The following is a 20,178-nucleotide window of genomic DNA, read 5'->3' on the forward strand; positions in this document are numbered from 1 at the left end:
GTGTGTCAATAATGCAAAATGACAATTAAAGGCAGTTATTCATTGAATTTAGTGATGTCATCATCGCAGTTCACTTTAAATAGTATCTGTGCAATAATTTACAATCAAGTCAACGATATCGCTGTAAATGAAGTGACCCCAAGTAAGCAAGCCAGAGGTGACCGCGGCAAGGAAGCAAAACTACATTGGTGACAGAATGGAGAAAAAACCTTGGGAGAAACCAGGCTCAGTCAAGGGGCCAGTTCTCCTCTGACCAGATGAAACCAGCAGTTCAATTTCAGGCTGCAGAAAAGTCTAAATGTGCAGAAGAATCATCTGTTTCCTGTGGTCTTGTCCCGGTGGTCGTCTGAGACAAGGTCTTTATAGGGGATCTGTATCTGGGACTCTAGTTGTCCTGGTCTCCGCTGTCTTTCAGGGCTGTAGAGTTCCTTTCTAGGTCCTGATTCACCAAATGGTCTGGATGCGTACTGGATCCGGGTGACTGCAGTGACCCTCTGACTTGGATACAAACTGGATCTGGTGGCTACGGTGACCTCGGGATAAGAGAGAAACAGACTAATATTAGCGTAGATGCCATTCTTCTAATGATGTAGCAAGTACATCAGGTGTTATGGGAAGTGTTGGCGGTTCCGGTTTACCTAATTAATGCAGCCTAAAAATCCTTTAACGGATTTGGATATTAGAAGCATATTAGTGTGTTATCTGTAAGCCAGGTTAAAGAGATGGGTCTTTAATCTAGATTTAAACTTCAAGAGTGTGTCTGCCTCAACATAAGTTCGTGTTTTATTCTTTAACATAAAACCAGCTATACCCCACTTGTGATTTTTTGTTTCTTAAAAATGACAGTTGCTAACAAGTTGCTAAATGGTACTACAGACGCTGTCAGAAACATATAAAGTCATCAATAGTATGTGGAGACATGTTTTTAATTAAAATATACATATTAATCAAGGATTTATTGACTTTAAATGCACCTTTTTTCGAAATATACAGAAATACGTGCTTTCATATGTCCTTTAGTTACGATTATTTCATTTATTCGCTATACGATTTCTTTCTAATATCTCATTTTAGTTTTAGGCTGAATTAAGGCTTTAGTTTTGTATTTATTCCAGTTTATATGAAAAGGTTCATGTAGCGTGGATTAAAATTCATCCACAGAGTAAATCCTTTTCACTGAACAAAAAGTTGTTGGAAGCCTAGTGGTGGCGACATTGAACGCGAGCGCGTGATGACTGGGTGAAGGAGGAGCAGAAAGCAAGTGCGAGGTTAATAATATTTAATGAGAATAATGAGACAATACAAAACTGGGACACAAATAACGCTGGGAGGAATGCACAGTCCAAGATGGTGGTGAGGAATGATGAATCCGATGAGGAATGATGGTGGTGAGGAATGATGAAAGGCAGAGGTGAGTTGGCAGCAGGAGAGGGTGACACAGGAACTGCGGGGAAGCGAGTCGAAGGTAAGTGGTGTTGCTTGATGGTGGTTGCGTAGAGTGGACAGGGTTCCGGGGAAGACACAGACATCCAACGCAGAAACACACAAGAAAGCAAGGCACGGGTTACAAACAGGAAACAACGCTCTCATGAACACAAGACGCTAGACAAGCCATTATATAGGGATGAGTATTGAGTGACAGCTGTTGTTGATGACTATTAACGGAGACGCCCACTAACTAATCAGTGGTGATGCGTAACACACACACTTCACCCACGAAGTGCAAAACCCAGAGATCACGTTTTACCAACCGTGACAGTACCCCCCCCCTCTAAGAACCCCCCCTGAAGTTCCAAGAAGGGCCTACCTGCTGATTGTAATCATCAATAAGGGAGTGATCCAGTATGTCCCTAGCAGGTACCCAACTCCTCTCCTCCGGACTGTAACATTCCCAGTCCTCCAGGTACTGGAATCCTCGTCCCCTCAGTCTCGAGTCCAGAATACGATTAACCGAATAGGTCGGTTCCTCATCTACGAGACGCAGCGGCTGGGGAACTGGGGTAGGCAGATTAATACGTAAATAAAACACGGGTTTAATTTTGGACACATGGAAGGCGGGATGTATCCTCCTGTACGCTGCAGGTAGTTTGAGGCGGACTGTCACCGGACTAATGATCTTGGTGATAGTAAATGGGCCAATGAATTTGGGAGCTAATTTGTTAGAAATGGAACGGAGAGGAATATTTTTCGTAGAAAGCCACACTTTTTGACCCACGACGTAAACGGGAGGCTTTAACCGGTGGCAATTGGCCTTAGTGCGCTCCCTCACCCGGAGCAGAGTCTTGCGGGCTCTGGTCCAGATGCGGTGGCACCTCTGGACAAATGTGTGAGTGGAGGGGACTACGACTTCAGATTCCAGACTAGCAAAGGCTGGTGGCTGGTAACCTAAGCTGCACTGAAACGGAGAGAGGCCGTGGCTGACATTGGTAATGAATTGTGAGCGTACTCCACCATAGAGAGTTGTTGGCTCCAGGAAGAAGGATTCTTGGAGACCAAACATCGCAACGTTCAATCTAAATCTTGGTTGGCTCACTCAGACTGCCCGTTACTCTGGGGATGATAACCCGAAGACAGGCTAGCCATCGCTCCTTGGCAAATTTCTTTCCAAAATTTGGATATAAATTGGGATCCCCTGTCAGAAACCACGTCTACGTGGCCATGTAACTGAAAGACATGATCTAGGACAGTGACCGCTGTCTCCTTGGCTGTCGGTAATTTGGGCAAGGGAATGAAATGTGCCGCCTGCAAGAACCTGTCCACTACGGTCAAAACGACCGTCATGCCATTAGAGGGCAGGATGGCGGTAACAAAATCTAGTGCAATATGTGACCAGGGTCTCGAAGGGACAGTCAGCAGTTGAAGAAGCCCATCAGGAGGCCGGTTAGACCAGTGGTCCCCAACCCCCGGGCCGCGGACCGGTACCAGTCCATGCGTCATTTGGTACCGGGCCGCACAAGAAAGAATAAATAACTTACATTAAAGCTGCAGTCGGTAACTTTTGGCGCTCGCGTCTGGTGGAAGAACATTGTAACCGGAGCTACTTCTCGCTGTTTACATCTATGGCGAGTCACACAGGTACTGTGCTACTCTGCAGCATTGCCGACCCCAACCAGGCTAAAATAGTCCTAATATAAACACTTATTATAAGGGTACCGTAGTGATTCAGGAAAAGACAAAAACACGGTTTGGGAAAATAGATTCATGATGTACTCGCTCATTATATATATTTTTTACATTTTCGACACAAAACAACACTGGCACAACCCTGCGCTGATTGGACCAGTAGAGCCGGGCGCGGTGGATTTTTGCGGTATCTTACATTTTTAAGGTGTAATAATATTAAAACTCAATACTCATCGGGAAGAAGGAGGCGGGAACCGGCGCACAATCAAAATGAAACTTTAATGACAAAAATAAACACAAAACAGAGCACCAGCCCCTCACGGACGACTGGTGCGCACAAAATAAAAACCAAAACATAAAATATGGCCCAGGCCTGGTCCTCTCTTGTCCTTCACGGTCGTCGCTCCAGTTTTATATCCTTCCATCTCCTACGTGGGACTCGAGACCGGTGGTGGGGCGCAGGTGCAGCTCATCTCCAATCACCACACCTGGCCTCCCTCCTCGTTCCCACGTCTCTCGGCCCCGCCCCACTCGTCACATAAGGCATGTTTAAACATCACAGAGTCAGTGAGCGTTAGGTGCAGAGAAGATGTTATTCATGTTATGTTGTTGGCGTGATGTTATGAGGACGCTGCTAATAAAGTTGCATAAGGATACACAGTGTATTCATGTTTATTACTATATTTACAATATACCACAGTTTTTATGCCAGTCGTATCATTTTATTTTGTTGTATTTATCCGTCACACTTTAAAGCCTTGTCCGTGAAAATATTGTCTGACATTAAACCGGTCCTTGACGTTAAAAAGGTTGGGCACCGTTGGGTTAGACGACTTACCACTGGCACAAACTGAGCAAGTTAAAACAAAATCGTGGATGTCACGAGCCATAAGTGGCCACAAGAATCATTGTTTAACTAACCCCTTGGTTCGGCTTATCCCTGGATGACAAGCAACGTTAGAGCAGTGACCCCACTGAATAACTTTGGACTGTAACTCTTCCGGCACAAATAAACGATTCGGTGGGCAACCAGGCGGAGGCATTACCCCTTCTGAGGCTGTCTTGTCCTTCGATTCGACCTCCCATATGAGTGCTAAGATGACTATTTTCTCAGGTAAAATACACTCGGGAGTCATCGGGCGGAGGGATCAAAAATACGTAACAAAGAATCGGGTTTGACAATTTTGGAACCTGGGCGGTACGACAGAGTAAAATCAAAACGACAGAAAAAAAGTGCCCACCGAGCCTGCCTGGAATTGAGTCTTTTGGCAGTTCTAATATACTTTAAATTCTTATGATCGGTCCAAACTATGAAAGGTACCCCTGAACCTTCCAACCAGTGACGCCACTCCTCTAAAGCTAATTTGACGGCCAACAATTCTCTGTTACCAAGGTCATAATTGCGTTCAGCAGGAGATAACCAATGGGAGAAAAACTTGCAGGGATGCATCTCATTGTCCGAGGTAGCATGTTGGGAAAGAACTGCTCCTACCCCCCCCTCCACGAACTACCGTGTGGGATCAGGGACTACAAGGTTGGGAGCCGAAACAAAACGGCTCTTGAGGTTGGTAAATGCAGTTTCGGCTGCATCCGACCACCTGAACGGAGTACTGGAGCTCTACCCACCTGCATGGCTTCGTGATCGTCAACGGGACCGACCATGTTCTCTCGACTTGAGTGGCCCCTTTCCGGAGAGACTTAATGGCGTGTAGGACTGACTTGTCTACCCAGGCGGTTAATACGAGTGTCTACCCGAAGGGCCAGGTTGATTAGGCCATTGAGCGTTGGGGGCAGCTCGAGGAGGTAGATCTCCTTCTGAACACAGTTGGCCAGCCCATGCTGGAATCGATCCCACTGCGCCGCCTCGTTCCACTGGCAAGCGGCTGCCAGGGTGCGGAACTGAATTGAATAGTCCGCCACTGATGATCTTCCTTGTTTCAGGTCCGAGAGCTGGTGAGCGGCCTCCCTGCCGGCCATGGCTCAATCGAAGACCCATTTCATTTCATCGGAGAGGGAGTGGAATGAGGCGCAACACGGATGTTGATTCTCCCACACCGCCGTCCCCCATAAGGTGGCCCTGCCAGATAGAAGAGTAATCGCAAACGCAACCTTGGACTCCTCTGTCGCGAAGGTGCGGGGCTGTAATGAAAAAATGCATGGAACATTTGTTAAGGAAAGTCTTGCAAAAGTTTGGCTCACCGGAGTAACTCTCTGGCGCCGGAAGTCACGGCTCTGGCAGGAAGTGTTCCTGGGAAGTCTCCCGGGGGATGGGCAGCGCAGGTGGTGCGGTGAGCACAGTGGGAGAGGTGAGTTGGTGAATCTGCTGGGTGAGCTTGGACACCTGTGTCACCAGAGCTTGGATTCCGTGTCCGGTGTTCACGATGCTCTCCTGCTGCGGATCCATGCGGTTGACGCTGTGGTGAATGAATTCCGACAATGAAGTGGTGCTCGCTGCTTCCATGGTGGGTGAGAGCGTTCTGTGACGACTGGGTGAAGGAGGAGCAGGAAGCAAGTGTGAGGTTAATAATATTTAATGAGAATAATGAGACAATACAAAATTGGGACACAAATAACGCTGGGAGGAATGCACAGTCCAAGATGGTGGTGAGGAATGATGAATCCGGAAGGCGGAGGTGAGTTGGCAGCAGGAGAGGGTTACACAGGAACTGCGGGGAAGCGAGCCGAAGGTAATTGGTGTTGCTTGATGGTGGTTGCGTAGAGTGGACGGGGTACTGGGGAAGACACGGACATCCAACGCAGAAACACAAGAAAGCAAGGCACGGGTTACAAATAGGAAACAACGCTTTTTACCAACCGTGACAGAGTGACCGTCTTGGTGTAGTTCATTATATAACCTAATTTTAAGTTCTGGCACTTTTATTTAGGCTTCAAAATTCATAAAAGTTATATTATTTTGTGAGGATTATCTTGAGAGAACAAAAGTATGTCATATTTCCCTCACTATATTTTCTCATAAATCTAAATAAAATGTATATTTTAGCAATTTACAAAAAGCATTAGGCTACTAAACATTATTTAGCAAATAAAAGGTAGGAATGATGTGACCTTTGGTCATCTCATTGTGATGTCATTTGCAGATACAATGCTCCAGTGATTGTTTTTTAAAGGTCCTGTTTTTCGTGCTTTTTTGAAGCTTTGATTGAGTTTACAGTGTGCAATATAACGTGTTCATGTTTCGTTTTTTAAAGGTCCTGTTTTTCGTGCTTTTTTGAAGCTTTGATTGAGTTTACAGTGTGCAATATAACGTGTTCATGTTTCGCATGTAAAAAAACACAGTATTTTTCACACAATTCACCTATCTGTATACCGCTGTTTTCACTGTCATAAAAATGGGCTGATGACTTACTTGTTCTATGAAGCCCCTCCTTCAGAAATACGTGACAAGTTCTGATTGTGCCAGCGATTCCTGTGTTGTGATTCGACACCAGCTGAGCAATACAAACTGGCAATACTGATCTGAACGCACGTGCTGGAAATGTATTCATAATCACAGGAGCGTTTTTACTGATGAGATAAGCATGAAAATCACATTCGATTTTTTTGCACAGCCCTATCATCTAGTTCACAAAGCTAAACAGCATTGCCCTTTGTGTAATAAGTTACAGAAACTGTTAAAGGCACCAACTTAAATAATAAAATACACTTACCGGTTGTGGTCCATAAACAACGCCTTCTCCAGACAAAGATGGAACTGCTCCATCTTTCTGGAATAATCTTTGTGCGAAACGGCATTAAACTGATTGAGATTGAGGAAGCTGTCCTCAGCTCGCTGTCCTCAGCAAAATGTGCTGCACATAGTTTTACATGTGGATTATAATTTTCGGGAACCAAGTTGATCATAAATTGTAACCATTGATCTCTAAGTACAGCGTCCCTGGGAAGCTGAAAAATGAAAATAACAGCGTTTCGACGACATGGCGACAAACACAAATGCAGCTCTCCCTCTTCTCCATGCGAGCGCAACAAGACCATGCCCCCTATTTTGTTTTTTCCTGTGGGCTGAGGTTAGTCAAAAAATTGTTTTAGTGACGTCATTGCTGCAGGGCTGTAGTCCAAACGGGTCGTTTTTTGTAGGCGAATTCTGTTAAATAAAATATCTTGCTTGGCATTGAACTTTGAGTTTTAGAATTTTACAGATATTATTTATACTCTAACAACAACATTACACACTAACTAAAGTTTAAAACATGGGATCACGAAGAACGGGACCTTTAAACATCTTGCGCCATGAGCACACATGATCGGGGTAGAGTGAACTGAAAGCAGTTGTCCCTTAAAACTGAATAGTCCACAAGGTAATTTTTTAATATATACTTTTGTTCCTTTAATCTTTTTTCATTATCTAATCTCATCCCATCTAATCATAGGACTGCAGAACATCCTATCAAAATTCTGCTCTTGAAAATGACTTTCTACTCTTTGCATGATGTGCTTTTACATAAAAATGAAAGCTGAAGATGCTATTGTTTCTATCTTAAAGACATTAAAGCCATCCAGGATGAGGAAAAAAGGAGTGCATCTGCTGATCATACTATTTTTTGCTGTCAATTGGGGGAGGGGAAGGGAAGGGAACAGGTTGTCTTGTCATGCTGTTGCATGCTGGGATGCTGGAACACACATTGGAATACTTCCCTTGTTGCCCTGCCATAATGCTGCCAAGAACTCCAGGCTTTCTGTGCCATTCTAATAAAAGTGAATAGGACAAAGATTTCCATGCAGTTTTCTGGTACACCATCAAAATGAAATTAAAAGTTAAATCCTTGTTTGCTTGCGTTATACACGTTTTGGTCCTTGTGCACGATTCACCAGTTCACATTATTCCAAAGAAAAATGTTTGTCTTTCAAATATTCCACCAAATTGTAAATGGTTATATGTCAAGATGCTTGTGAGGATGAACTTGACCTTCAGCTTCTACATTCCAGCCTCCTTAAAAGTGCTTGCCTACTTTTCAAGATTCAATTAATTCCATACGGATAACATCAAGCTCTGTCACATTATAGAAGTAAAATGGCTACCGATTACTGTTTTATGTTGACTTTAAGGAAGTCACCTTCACTTATATATCAGCCAGGCCAATTAGCCAACCAATAAATTACCAGTTTAAGGGTATCTGCATCGTTCTAGTGTTTTTCCTGTAATGTGAAAAAGCAGAATTTTCAGCAGGCATTACTTCAATCTTCAATGTCACATAATCTTTGTTGTGTGTTCCTGTGTGCAGGGGGAATGCCTACTCCAAGGCAAAGCCCTGTGGAGGAAAGGGAGGTGCTGAGTGGTGAGGGAAGATCCAACAACAACAACATGGCGACTGATGCCACCACCACCAACCTGCTGGCCTCTGTTAAAGAGCAGGTATGCCGCACAGTTTCCATCTGCCAGTGTCAGGCTGGAGGGGAGCTGCAATCTGAAGAGCAGCTCAAACATGAGTGGCCACAGATTGTAGATGTATTAAGTCAACCTTTTGCTCATTAGTCAATAGTCATATTTGCATTATTAATTCCTGGGTGGGGAAAGTTGGCTTTGAGGATATTTTGTTATTTTATTTAAATTTTTATAACAAATTGTGTTTTTTATCATATATTTTAATATATCAGTTTAAAAACCAGAGTCGTATTCAACGTAAATTTACACTTAATTTGAAGGCTAGATTTTAGTTACCAATTTTATTTTATTACAAATCTTTGTAAGTGTTTTTATTGTATATTTTAATTTATTACACATTTTATTTTATATTATTATGTTTAGAAACAAGCTGATAAAGTGTAGTTTTAAATTTAGATAATTTAATTCATTTTAAATACATTTATTTATCTTTTCTTTTCCTATTTTTAATTATATATGTGTATAGTTCATCATTTTATTTTACCAGGCAAGTTTGGTTAAGAACAAAATGATTATTTACGTGTTTTCTCACTCTTCGGCCTTCTAATCTGTTTCACAGTTCAGTGTGTCATGAAAATGAATTATTAAACGGTTAGCTTAATCATTACAAATCTTGTTAATAGCATTCATTAATGCTGTGAGTCTATGTTCAAATCTAACTGATCGTCCCATTACCAGGCTTAACATGTTTCACTAGCACACCAGTAACTGCTGCATAGATTTCATTGCATTGTGAGGGTGTGATTGCTGTGATTTTTGTGTGGTCAAGTCTCCTCTTGGACAGAATCAGGACATAGGCAAGTATTGTCACTCTGAACAATAGGTTGAATAGAAGCGTCCTGGTACAGCTGGTAGCTCACAGCATGGCACAAGGCAGATAGCCATTGCCTGACTTATCTCGCCTGGAGAACAACACTCAATAATCTCTCCTTTTCACTGGCTACATTAATTGCAACCTCTTGTAATGCTTGCCAGCTTGAAACCTGCAATACTTTTAGAATATAATATCTATTTCAGAGCAGATACAATGCTCCAGAGTCATTTCGTTGCAGTCTAACAATGGCAAGCAATCATGAAAATATGCAGTGACACAACAAAGTGATATTTTTTCTCCTCAGAATACTATAGTCAGTACAACAGCAATGTGGGCTGTTTATATGTGTGTGTGTGTGTGTGTGTGTGTGAGAGAGAGAGAGTGTGTCCCCTTTAAGGGCAGCTGCATCAACGAGTCTGTCTCTATCACAGAGAGGCAGGCCAACAGTGCAGCCTTCTCGCCTTCCGCACACACACACACATAAACAAACACACATGCATTGCACACACACAGAGAGACTGAGGCAAGAGGAGGGGAAGAGGCCACAAATTCAGAAGCAAAGAGCAGCGAGACAGGATGGAAGCTGAGAAGAGACAGGATTTAAAGACAATGGATGTTAAATTAATGTTGTAACTGGAAACGGGTATGATGTGTGTACTGCCTACACATGATGGATATGTTTTTGATGGTAGAAGGCAGCGGTGGTGACACTTTTGTCCATCCTGTCTTTCTGAAGGAGCTTCAGTTTGAACGGCTTACCAGAGAACTGGAAGAAGAGAGACAGATTGTGGCCAATCAACTGGAGCGATGCAGGCTGGGGGCGGAGTCTCCAGATGCTCCGAGTGACAGGTAAAAAACAGCTAATTTAAACATGCTGTACATTTAGCTTTCCTCATACTACATGACTTGCTTTCCAAATTATGTTTCTTTCATATATTGAAAGTAAAAGTGTTATGAAAGTAGTCAATATGACATTTTGTACACCGTGTAATAGCTTTGTGTGAATAACAGACTTAAATCCCATCTCTTTTGCTGTTGCTCTTCAATCTGCATTTGTATACATTCAGATATGGTGCCTTGAGTCCTGTAACCAGGATTAACGTCAGTAATGTCAAACATCATGGGTTTTTGCTTGTCTTGTCATACAAGTTTAGAGTAAATGATGGCAGAATATATTTATGAACATCTGTGCTGCTTTCTCGTTACGTTATTACCATGAGGCCTGCTCAGCATGATTTTCCACTCAAAACATGCGCGCGATTGTAAATATTTGATCACTGTTGCTGATGTGGTTTTTAACAGTTTTAGTTAGAAATGGCAGTACTGAAGGAAATGAAAATTATCATTTGACATGTGGTTTTATTAACAAAGTTCGGGAGAAGCACGATCAGATAATCATCCAATTTGGCACAGGTGCACCTCGTTTAGCTAATCATCTTAAATAGCACGCAAGCGTATATATATCCAGTCTTCCTACCTACTGTCCCACGACAGTTTTTCGGCAACCCTCCTCCACCCCAACTCCTCACTTCTAATCTATTTATCCCAAATTAGGGATAGGGGGAGTTATTTAGGTTCGGGCTATGCTCCGGGCCCGGACCCCTCCCCCAGGACAGCACGCCAAAATATGCCTACTATTTGCCTTCAGATTAGATGTAAGGGTGAACTCGTGAATTACCTTCAGTGAAACACAGATTTTTAAAGCAGAATGTCCAAGGTTACACAACACTGAAGGGCAAGGAGGAGGATACCTAGCAAATGTTTTATCCTTTTTTTGGAGCTTTATTATAATTTTTATCTATTTTAATTTCTTTTTTTATTATTTTAAATTTAAATTGTTGTTTGTTTAATTTTAGCATTTTTAATGTTTTTTTTCCCAATGTGACTATATAGTTCTTCTTCATTTTTATTTCAGTTTTAGTTTTAGTTATTTTAGTATTTCAAGTTAAACTAAAATAAAGCAATGAATTTTTGATAGTTTCTTTTCTTTTATTTCATTTTTAGTTTATGGTCTTAGTTTTAGTTTAGTTTTTATTTTTAGTTAACGGTAATAACCCTACAGTTCATTTTTGTTGTATGTGTTTGAGCAGCTTGAACATTCTGCTAAACATCTTCTTTTGTGTTCCACAGAAGACAAAAAATCATGCCATTTTTTATTTTATGATTAAATGTTTTATTAATAAAATAACAAAATAAAATGAACATCATAGTTACATAATTTGTACAAGGAGGTTTAATTATTGCACTTTAATGCTATTATTTTAAAGCATTCAAACATATCTTATATGAGTGTATCCGTGGCAACTATGCATTTAAACCCTCCTCCCTTCACACATAAATGGATCATTCTCATGCCCCTGCCTACACGTGAAACACATTTAGCTGTATATTATATGTAGTCTGTGTACATACTGTACAGAAACACAGCACTCGCTGTTCTGTTTCTCATGGTGTGTGTCAGTATGAAGGACAAGTGTGCAGTGAAGCGCAAACAGTTGTCTCTCTTTCCTCACTGAATAATCACTTTTATGGAAAGTGGGTGTTTGTCAATTTACAGTAAACACATTCAAGCTTTAGGGTATTGTGAAAGTTTCTCGTTTAATGAATGTCATGAAAAGAGTGCTCTTGATAAATCAGAGATGTTTGCTACAACCATCGCTTTAGAAAGATTTATATTAAATCTGGTTAAGCTGAAGTACAGTCTCTTGTTTTGCCACAGTGAACTCTTTGTGTCTGTATGTGTGCATGCACATGTCAGCTGCCTGTTTGTTCTCCTCCTCTGTAAAGGAGTGCCTGTTCTGTTTTTACAGATGGTTTGTACTGTTTTGCCACAGTATACAAGACATTTTTCCCTTTTGCTTGAAGAAGGTCCATGTGTGCATTCTTGCTACCATGCGCCCTGTAACCTATTACCTTTAACCTTTCTCTGTGTGGCATTCCTGCTGTCCCCACTGTGCCCCCTTTCAGCTGTCGCTGTACCGGTGTCCTTTGACCCCTCCTTTGCAGACAGTGTCTCTTTTTGGCAGACATTAGCAGACACTCTTCTGCTGTTTTATGACAGTGGTGTCTACATCCAGTTATTAATTCAACCTAAACTCCTAATTCCACATTCTGTCATTTTGCTCTTCTTCAGTTCCTACAAAAGCACAAGTATGTTCATTTCTTGACATTAACCAGACAGGATTTTAAAAAGTGGTGTCACAGAGATGAACGCGGCAGCTAGTGGACTATAACAATGTGATTGATGTTCACTTGTAATGGTCTCCTAATGCTGGGCAAATGGAGCGGATCTTTTTGCTTTTCATTGACTTATTGGAAGATGAGATGGGCCATTCTACTAAACAGATGCCATTTGTGCTTCTCCTAAACGTGTGAAAAATAACTAGAAATAGAAATAGCTGATGCCATATTTGAGACATGCACAGTTCACTATGATTCACTAACACATCAACAAAACAACAGTACATTTATTTTAATTCTCTATTTTTTTTTTCTTAGTTTTTTTATTATTATTGTATTTTTTAATGATAATGCCTTTTTGACCAGGAAAATAAATGTTAGTTTACTGTATTTACTCTTTCTATATACTTTACATACTGTATGTAGTACTATGGGACTATTTTCAGGTGCTGCATAATATCACGGCTCCTGCTGCACCCATTGTACGGCAGCAAAGTTTCTTGATTATTACGCCAGAATGAGAGTATAGTTCCTAGCCATATCATCCTAGAAAATGGCAACTTTTCATTTTCCATCGGTCTAAGTACATGCTGTGACTACAGAAGAGTCTAGTTGTAAATAGGAAAAATATTTAAACTCTTTCGTCATTTTTGAGCATGATGCTAACAGTCTAATCAGATTCAATGATATATGTTAAGCTAAGCTAAAACTGCTACTGCCAGACCTGGAGATTGGCAGAATGGATTTCTCAACTGAAAACTAAACTGTTCAACTCTAGGAGAGTTGGAAAATGAGCCTATTTAAAAAAAAAAGACATTCCATTCCTTTAAGACATCATAAATGCTGTGAAACCCTGTTAAAATCCAACTATTCATCCCACAGTTCTTCATCGAAACAGATTTAGATAGATTTAGCATTAAATTACTTGCTCACCAGTGGGTCTTCCACATTGAATGGGTGCTGTCAGAATGAGAGTTCAGAAACTGCTGAAAAATGTAATCCACATGACTCTAGTCCATAATTAAAACATTGTGAAGCGAAAAGTCAAACTGTTGATTCTGGCATAAATATGAGTCCTCTATACATAACAAGTGAAAACTGTCCAGAACAGTTCAAAAGAAATATGTTGTGGATTTTGATGTGAGAGGACAACAGGGGATGGATTTTTTTTTCACTGCAGGGAAGTGTTATTGTGTGGATTATGGACTCACATCATTGAAACATTCCCATTTTGAGATTTTTACAAGCTGTTTGTACTCTCATTCTCACGGCACCCATTCACTGCAGAGGATCCACTGAGCAAAACCTTTCTCCAAATCTGTTCTTATGAAGAGACAAACTCATCCTTGGATGGCCTGAGGGTGTGTACTATAGTTTGGTGCCAAGTTTTACACATTAAGAAATAAATTGTGTTTTTATGAATAGGCATCTGAGTCATGGTTCAGATTCACATGAGATGATGTCTAAGAATTGTTTTCTATACAAAGTGATTTAATTATATACAGTGAGAGTCACCTCCTCAGTATATTTTGACTTGCTGAGATGACGTGATTTGTGATGTACATGTTAGAGAATCTTCACACTCACTGGCTTTTGTTTTGTAGATACACTATTAGTGCAGTGTAAAATTAGACAGTGAACCAAATTTTTATATACGAATGCACCTTTAAAGCTCATAGTGTTTTAATATCAATTTATCGTACTGTATGTTTTGTTAGGTCTATCAGTGGGAGTGATCGTACAACGTCTGAACCGTTACCATGATTTTTATAGTAAGCAAGTGATGATTGGAAAGTGTTTATTTAATACCAGTAAAAAACTTGTCTCGTTAATAAACATTTTCGAGCTCCATAACCTTGAACTGAAGATTGTTAAATAAAAGCACAATATGTCAAAATACATTTTAAAACTGTCAACTGTGTTAATTTCTGAAGGAATAATTATACATATATTAAAATTATTTAATTCCATAATATATTACCACTTAAACACAATATTGATCTTTTTTTTTTAAGTTAGTTAAATCAACTTAAACTGAAAAAGGCACTCGTTTCATAAAATGCCTCAGATGCGTTGTGCACCGTGTGACATTCTCTCATGTAATCTTTTTTTTCTTTTCTCGTCATTTTTTCCAGCTCTTCTGAGAAGTCTCTTCTGTGGAGATCTGCAGGTATTTATGTTTTGTTCTATTCCTGCTTGTTATTTTTTCTTGTCACCTGTATATAAGTGTTAACGGAACTATGATATTTTAGACAGCGCTGCAGTCAGATACATACAGCACAGATTACACAGTCTAGCTTGGAACAATGACTCTTAGATGGTTGAGCTGATTTTTGTACTCAAGGCTCTCTGAAGCATTTAAAGGACATTTGAATGTAATTGAGTGTAAATATTTTCCTGACCTATCTTTCTCAGTGTCTTATGGTTTAGTTACAGTATCCCAAAGCTGCACTATGTTGGCTATGATATTGTACGATATTATATTATAATATTTGGTATTTTTAATGTAACATTGATAGCACAAGAACTGTGCCAAGAACTCTTTTACTCTTGACAAACACTGTGTTGTGGGTTCTGGACTTTTTCTTTTTATTCTGTTCTAAAAAAAGACATCAGACGCCGCGGTCTTGTGATCCGGTCACCAAACCTAATGAACAATATCCCATGAATTATTCCACTGAACTACATTTGAAATCTCATTTTCTCTCTCCAAATCCTCACAGGGCAGCTAAAACGGTTTTCTACCCTTTTCTTCAGTTTTAGCTCCTATTGTCATCTCTTACTGTGAGAATGTCTTTAAAGTATGGAAACACAATAGACCAGACACCTTATTTTTCTGTAAAATTGGAAAGCATTTTACATTATCTGTCACTGGTTTTCTGTTGGGTGAATGATGGCATATTTTAGGTTAATTCTCCCTCTAAGTGTGTCAAGGGATGAAGGTAACTGTATCTTGATCATTTTCTCAAATACTTAAACCTGCTCACAGTGTGATAACCATTTGGTCATCAGAATCCTCAGGTGCAGGTGTGTCTAAGCCGTCGGATGGTTGCTCCTCGCCCACATTTGGGGTCAGAGGTCAGGGGTTACTTTACTCTCCTGAATTGGAACAGATCTCCCTGCGTGAAAGTGAGGGTCTGTTCATTCACACTCCATATTGCCTTCTGTCTCTTCTGTGTCAACATTTATTTTCATGACGTCTTTATGCAATCTTCCAAGTTGAATACAGCTGAAGATCTATGGGCAGCATCTGTGGCCTACTGTTGATTACCACAGAAAATAGTGTGTCTCTCAGTTTATACATTACTGTTCAGAGGATGTTTTTATGCTTTGGAAAGATGTTTCTTATTCTTACCAAGGCTGTGTTTATTTGATGAACATACAGTAAAATCGGTAAGATTGTGAAATTACAATTTCAGTTTAGTATGAAGACAAAGCAAGGCTGAATTATCAGCAGCCATTACTCAAGTCTTCACTGCCACATGATTCTTCATAAATCTTTCTAATATGCTGATTTGTTATTAAAGTTCAAAAGAACAACATTTATTTGAAATACAAATCTTTTGGGATATTGTAAATGTCCTCAGTGTCAGTTTTAGATGCATTTAATGATTCCTTGTGACAGTAAAAAGTCTTTATACACCTACATTGGAAACCTAGCTGGGATGCACTTGCATTTCATAAGCTAATTACATTTGCAATCCTTTTGAAGCAGACCACTTTTATAGGTGGATGAAAGTCTGGTTATGTTTTTCTGATGAAATACTTGTTAATGAAGTTTGCTCCATGCAAAAGTATTTTCACTTGTCCAGAAGCTGTCTTTTTATTACTGTGCACACAGTGTAGAAAGCAAATACCAGGTTATTTTGTTGCTGGTTGAAGGATTGGAACTTTGAAATAAATAAATATTTTAACTTTTTTAAATTCCTCAGACTGGAGTACTGTATTAATACTATTTCATCCAGTGGTATGGCATCTTCGCAATATGTTACTGCTGCTTTTGGTCAAGAAACACTTCTGGTGTTAAAGGTGCTATGGTTATACAGCTAGCCTGGTAGGCTTCTACTTTAAGAGATTTACTGTGTATATTAGGGATTTTACAGTATTAAGATGTAAGTAGATTATACCAGTATCTGTAAATATGATAACTCTCACTGAGCATACTAAATAATTAAATATCAATATCATTATAAACCAATAAAAATAAAACAATGCGGCATGCAGCCTTCAGTTAATTTCCAATTAGGTGAACATTACTTTTCAAGCGTTTCAAATAATTAACTAAACAGTCAGTATCAAAGTACAAATAAATACATTAAAAGCAGTAAACGTTGTCCTCTTTTTCTTGCAAATATTAAGTAGCCTTGTTCTCCTTTTAAAATGTTAACATATTAAGAAAAAATATATATGTTTTGTAATTTCAGTGGTGCACACTCACTGTATTCATAAAAAACTTTATATAAAAGTGTTTTAATTATACATGGTGCGGGTCACCCTCTTGTTGAAATAAGCTATGCTCACGCTCATTGGCTGTAGACACGCTGGTGGTGTAGTGTTTGGTGACGCAAAAGCGAAATTTAGACAATGGATCACGGGAAATTCAGTACGTTACCTGTAAATAACGACCGAGGCCAGAAAGACCCACAAGAACAAAAAACGAACGCAAACGTAGGTACTGCGCACACAGAGTAGAATGAATTTATGGACAGGTAAGGGAATTAATTATTGCGTGGACCGCTTTTTAATTTAATTTACAACTAAGAGACGATCGCACTGAAGTAGGTCGATAGATGGCAGTGCAGCCTCTAAAAACATTGCGCTATCTTACGGTAACAGTTACTTAATATATGCAAGCAGCAAGCGATGCTAACGCTAACTAAAGAACATGTTTTTTGTTTTTTTGTCTAGATTAATATGATATATAAATGACTGTTTATATAATACAGCTGCACATGAACGATCAATTGCACCAATTACTGATATTGCAGTAAAACTGGTATTAAAATCTGTTTATGTTTTTACAAAGTGAAAGACGGGTAGTCATTAATTAATCGACAGCAGGCCACAGTTTCTATTGATAGAGCTTAGGCTGTATTTAACCTAGAAATCTATAGTTCAAATATAATTGTTTTACCATTTCTGAGAATAAAATATCTTGTCTATCTCAGTATTCTTTTCTGGTGTGCCTTGCTGTTTCCTTTGCTCAGGGTCTGCGCCAAACTCGCGCAGCTCTACTCAAATGAATTCGTACTCGGATAGTGGATACCAGGAGGTGAGTGGTTACTATAGTAACACCGTGACGCCCAGACGATCGGAAGGGAGGTCCCAGTCGACAAGCTCCGCCCCCACTGGAAGCCCCACCCTCGCCATGAGTTCTAGGGCTGAAGGACAGGCCTCAGCACAGGTATGAACACAATACATTAAGAGATACATTTCTTAATTTAGCTTTGCATAGGTTATAAGGCATTTTCAGATGTCTTTAAATTCAAATTATATATTTGCAGTTTTATTAGAGATATTTCAGTAATTTTTTTCGACCTGAGCAGTCGGAGTGATCTTAAACAATCACTAAACAAACTGTAATGTGCTGCGTTTTCAAATATATTGCACGCAAGGAGTGCTTCCGGCAGCGCTGCGAGAGCTAGTGGCGCCACCTCTCGGCTGTGTGCGGGACACCCTTTGCATCTCAGACAGTCCAACAGCCCAACGAAAAATGCTGGCAAATGAGTTTGCTAGAAAATTAAACGATGTTTCTCACCATCTAGTGCGATTATCAGATCTGAGACTGTTTTTGCAGAAATATATAGTCTTTCAGAGTGAAGCGCGGCGCTGCGTTTGACTGCACGCGACTCTCGGGTGTTTTTAGAGTGGATTGTTCGCACTACGTTAAGTGCCGTTACAACGACCTCCACATCTGCAAGAGATGTGATTTTGAGTCGCTTATAACGTGCATTGGAAACACAAATCTTCCCAAATTAGCCATGAGAATTGTGTTTGTCAACAAAACTAAGAGCTTTAAGGACTTCCTGTTTTCGCCAAAATAAAAGCTCTAGGCTTCACGCAAAAATCGAGATACATAAACAGTATAGTGTTGTTCTGTGAAATGTATTATAATAAATAATGCCTTATTGTTATTTAGTAAATTATATTGTGTATAGTATTGCATTGCGTGTATTGTTTTATTCTGTTAAAACTTATTATGAAGTTTTAAAGACCCGTTGTGTAAAGATGGATCATGTCATAATTGCTTTGTCCCCCTGTGTGACACTTCCTCAAGATTTAATTTTGTGCTTAATTTTGAGGCTAAATTTGGAAATGTCCGTGCATAGACACCATAGAAGGGTACTTTAAGTTTTCTTTTCTTTCTTGTCCTTAGCTGATCTCAATCCTGATGTATCATTCATCTTACAGTATTTTTAAAAATAAAATACCAGTTGAATATTTCAGTTATAACTGTATTGTCACAGTGTAGAGTAGTGTGTATGTATGTTGGTTCTTTTGATTGTATGTAATCTGTTTTTCAGGTGGGCAGCAGTGTCCGTGTCATGAGGCGAGTCAGTTCTGTTCCCTCTCGTGCCCCATCCCCACTCTACACCTCATCCCCGCCTGCGTCTCGCCAGCCTCTGCGAACTTCCCTCGGAAGCCCCTATGGCTCACCTATAGTCTCAGAGCCCCGTCCTTTACCTAGTATATTTCCTGGCACCACCTTGCCTCCGGCCTCTAGCCATGCTCCCGAGCCAGTGCACTCCAGCTACTTGGGACGGCATGGAAATGGGACGGGGTCGGAATCTGGATCACCAACGCTCCTGCGGGCCGGTATGACTGCTCAGCCTCAGCAGTACGGGACCCTGGGGAAGCACGATACACATGGATATGACAGCACTCACACTTCCTTTGGGTCTCGGGCCTATGACATCTTTGAGAGGATGGTCCTTTCAAGACCGGATAGCCTTACAGGTGGGTTACACACACAAACTGTCCTATTGTTATTAAGGTTAGGAGTTTTTCTACTACCTGTGATAGGTTTGGGATTTCATTTTTGTTAAATGATTTTTATAATGTTACAAAAGATTTAGATTTTTTTTTTTCATCAAACATTATATAGTGGTTTCCACTGCAATGCTGAGCAGCACAATCTTTTTCAGTTTTGATTACAGCAAAAAAAAAGAAAAAAAGGTTTATTGAGCACGAAATCAGCATGTTAGAATGATTTGAAGGATAATGTGGCACTAAAGGAAAGAAAAAAATACATTACACACTATTACTGTTTGTACTGTATTTTAATTAAATATTAATTAATATTCATAAGATGTGAGAATTAAAGATTTCTTCTAAAAACATTCAAAAAACCTCTATGAAAAAACTTGGCTTGAAGCAACCAACAATTTTCTGATTCATAAATGTTTTTCCATAAAATTTAAATACATACAACGATTTTCGTTTTACCCTGACCAAGCCAGAACTCTATCAAACACAATTTCTGCACCACTCTTGAAAAGTTCTGGATTTATGATTTGAATATGTGTGAAACTTTCTTAGCGTTGTATTAGTACAGGATTAGTAATGCTGTCACTTATCGTCTGTGTTTGGCTCGGATTATAAAATCTTCCCTGGCTTAAGAAGGTATGTCTTTCCTGAAAATCCTCTCGTGAGGTGAATT

The 20,178-nt window shown here is 40.0% G+C and overlaps 2 protein-coding genes across 6 annotated transcripts in view; one reads left to right on the top strand and one right to left on the bottom strand.

Moving 5' to 3' along the window:
- The window catches only part of LOC127959948 (WD repeat, SAM and U-box domain-containing protein 1), a 173,511-nt gene that overhangs the window by 43,130 nt on the left and 110,203 nt on the right, over positions 1-20,178 (bottom strand). The window lies entirely within an intron of this gene.
- Positions 1-20,178, top strand: part of LOC127959944 (plakophilin-4-like) — a 42,461-nt gene that overhangs the window by 4,487 nt on the left and 17,796 nt on the right. For 2 of the 5 annotated variants that reach the window (XM_052559442.1, XM_052559440.1), the window contains exons 2-7: positions 8,364-8,494; positions 10,075-10,187; positions 14,654-14,688; positions 15,531-15,653; positions 17,726-17,922; positions 19,043-19,475. In XM_052559442.1, coding sequence (XP_052415402.1) covers positions 8,369-8,494; positions 10,075-10,187; positions 14,654-14,688; positions 15,531-15,653; positions 17,726-17,922; positions 19,043-19,475 — 1,027 coding nt within the window. In that variant the 5' untranslated portion in view covers positions 8,364-8,368. Of the gene's footprint in view, positions 1-8,363; positions 8,495-9,764; positions 9,982-10,074; positions 10,188-14,653; positions 15,654-17,725; positions 17,923-19,042; positions 19,476-20,178 lie in introns of those variants that run through there. The other 3 variants (XM_052559441.1, XM_052559443.1, XM_052559444.1) reach the window with 3 other exon arrangements.

Source organism: Carassius gibelio, chromosome B6, assembly GCF_023724105.1.
Source record: "Carassius gibelio isolate Cgi1373 ecotype wild population from Czech Republic chromosome B6, carGib1.2-hapl.c, whole genome shotgun sequence".
In the NCBI taxonomy this organism is placed as follows: Eukaryota; Metazoa; Chordata; class Actinopteri; order Cypriniformes; family Cyprinidae; genus Carassius; species Carassius gibelio.